Source organism: Podospora anserina, chromosome 2 (genome assembly GCF_000226545.1).
Source record: "Podospora anserina S mat+ genomic DNA chromosome 2, supercontig 2".
NCBI lineage: Eukaryota > Fungi > Ascomycota > Sordariomycetes > Sordariales > Podosporaceae > Podospora > Podospora anserina.
The window spans coordinates 1256431-1259421 of record NW_001914858.1 but is presented as its reverse complement, the minus strand read 5'-3'; the positions used below and the strand labels follow the sequence as shown (position 1 = coordinate 1259421).

At 55.1% G+C, this 2991-nt stretch overlaps 1 protein-coding gene across 1 annotated transcript; it reads left to right on the top strand.

The window, feature by feature from the left end:
• Positions 1-1515: 1515 nt before the first annotated feature.
• On the top strand, positions 1516-2939 carry PODANS_2_3310 (uncharacterized protein; the record flags this gene model as incomplete). The annotated part of the gene is made up of 2 exons (XM_001911040.1): positions 1516-1765; positions 1822-2939. The coding sequence occupies 2 exons, from the start codon at positions 1516-1518 to the stop codon at positions 2937-2939; spliced, it is 1368 nt and encodes a 455-aa protein (XP_001911075.1).
• Between the last annotated feature and the right edge of the window lie 52 nt (positions 2940-2991).

Genomic DNA, 2991 nt, shown 5'->3' with positions numbered 1-2991 from the left:
GGGGGGGATTTGGGGGGTGGGGGGATATGGATCTGACTTGAGGGTTATGTCAGAGGATGGAAGGGGAGTTTAATAAGGAATTACCTCAGACAAGGGAACTATTTGGGGCCGATGTGTTGCTCTCACAAATGTTGCTTTGCTGGCTGGCACGGAGTCTGGATTTGAGGCGAGGTCAGCGAATGTGTACTTTTGTGTCGTTTTTTTTTCTTTTTTTTTTTTTAATTTTTTTTTTGATTATGGATGGTGGTATGGGAAATGGGTTGAGGGATGTCTTGGGGTTGTTGCATGTGTGTGTGTGTGTGTGTGTGTGTGTGACGGTTGGATTTGATGAGCCTCATCATGGTGGTGCCAATATTTTACACATATCCCCAACCCACTGAAGACACCCATCTAACGGGATGAAGACGAGAGTTGTCTGCCTTGCCTGATGATACAAATGCAATGCATGTCTCAAAAGCCATCAGTTCGAGATCAACAATGCTATTCGTACGAGAAACAAAAACCACTGCCCGCTCCCGCACCTGCTCATGAGAGAGAGCATTGGACTAAATCACCATGCCAGCCGGCCACACACCCACACCTACCCCTGCATTTTGAGCCGGGTGGTGGGTGGGTAGGTTGCACGACAGACGGCCTGAATAAACTAATGTCACCTCATTCTAGCACTCCGCACTGGAAGCCCGATTCATCAGGTTTTGCTGAGCTTTTGCTGATGTGGGGAGTGATATGGGAGTGCCGGTCGGCGAGATGTTCCTCCACCGAAGCCTTGTTTCTTACTTTCTTGGGGGGGGGGGAATGATCGTCGGGACAAGCTTGTTTGGGGGGGACTTTTGCTGGAGAGCAAAGAGAGAAACCCCGGTTAGGGTAAGACCCCCCGCTTGGGGTGCGACTGGGACAACACCGCAGAGATGCACGCTAGGAGGGCTCAGCCTCGTTTGGGTGGGAGATGATGTGCAAGTAGGAAACGCCACCGAAGGGAACAGGTTTGGTTAGATGGTGGGAAAACGGTGCCGCATTTCCCGTCTCACTCGTGGGGAGGAAAGTCGGGAGAGAATGCTGCAAGAAAGAGAGAGAGGAAGCCACTTGATGATGTGGTTGGGTGGGTTTGTGGGTGAGCGGGGGGGAGGTGGCCAATGGGAGAAGGGGGGTTAGATGCAATATTGCTTTCAGCTGAAGGATGCGGTGGTAGGATGGACATGGGTTATGGGACTGGGATATGGGGGGGGGGATTGGGCTGAGCCTTGCTGTTCGGAGTGTGGTTAAAAAGGTTCCGGGTGGCCGGGTTTGACCGTTGATGGGAGATTTGTTTTTTGTTTCAACTGGATTGGGGGTAGTTTGACTGGTTGTTGATTTTTGCCAGTTTTGTTTACAGAACGCGAGAGGTATATCGCTGTGGACGGCAGGTGGTATTGGCTGTTCTATGAGCTTACAACCTAGCTGGGTGCTCACGCGGAACAAAGATGAAAAGTAGAATTGTTGAAGGTGCCCTCGCGCTGGGTTGGGCCGGGCTGGCAGATGCTAAAGCTTTCAAATGGGGAAGTGATAATGAGCTCGCGGTGGGAACCGGCGAAGGAGACTGGGTGTGATCATAAGGATTACATGATGGGGATCTCGCCTACTGTGACCTCGCCGCCAGAAGGGACAAAGACGGATGAGGTTATCTTGAGGTTACAGGGGAAGAGACAGATCAGTGTCACCGGCACCAGAAGTTCGAGCGAAGAGGAGCTCAAGGGACCGACTTGCGGATACGTCAGCGGTTTGGCTTGTAAACACGCCCCTTTTCTCCTGTCATCAATGAAACAGTCCAGCTAACAACACCAGCAATCCCCCTCTACTGCGACATCACCCAATCCTGCCACTACAACGCCCTTCTCACCCACATCGGCTGCTGCGACACCACAACCAGCAACTGCCCGGTGCCCACCCGCTGCCTCGACTCGACAGACCGCTCCCTCTTCACAACCCGAAACGGCTTCACGCTCTGGTGCGGCCAGACGGAATACCCCCACTGCCTCACGCACATCTATGCTGATCTGGCGAACGGTCCGAATTCGTATACCCTCATGGGATGCGGTGTGGCAGCCGGATCAGATGTGGTCTACGCCACGGTCCTCCCTCGAGCCGGCCCTTCCTCTTCCACCACCACTGAAACAACAACCACTACCACCACCACCACCTCAACCAACACCCCCACCAACACACCCCCTCCAGAAAACCCCCCTTCGACCCCCATCGGCCCAATAGTCGGCGGGGTAGTAGGCGGAATCGCAGCCCTGGCCATCGTCGGTCTAGCAATCTGGTTTTTGATCAGAAGAAACCGCCGAAACCGACCCGCGCCTGACCCCCAACCCCCGGTGGCACAGGTTAATCATACTAGTCCGCCCCCTCCATCAAGTCACCTGTCCTATTCCCAACCTCCACCATCGTCCCACCTCTCCTTCAGCAACTCCCAGCACCCGAGTAACCAGATCTCCGAGTATTATCCCGGCAGTGGGGGGCAGGGATTCAGCCCGATGGATCCGAGGGGGAGTGTCGTCAAGCCGAGCTTTATGAGCACGACCACCGCGGGGGGGGAGAGCAGTCCGGGTTTCGAGGGGCATGGGACGCCTAGTCCGCCGCCGCCGGGGGGGTATGCTTTTCAGAATCAACAGCCGGGGCAGTTTGGGCAGGGGCAGTTTGGGCAGGGACAGTTTGGGCAGGGACAGCAACAGTTTGGGGGACAACAGGATCAGGGGCAGTTTGGTGGGCAGGGGTATAATAACTTGAACCCGGTGACGCCTCCGCAGCAGCAGTTCGGGCAGCAGCAACAGCAGTTTGGGGGGCCGCCGGTTTATAACCCTTATGGACAGCAGGGGGCGCAGCAGGGGGGGTACGTGCCTGGTCGGGGGGCAGAACTGCCTACTGAGAGGGGGGATGGGGAGGTTAGGGAGTTGCAGTGAGGGATAGAGGGGAGTTGCTTCTGAAATCACCAAAACAACTTTCAGCTTTTAT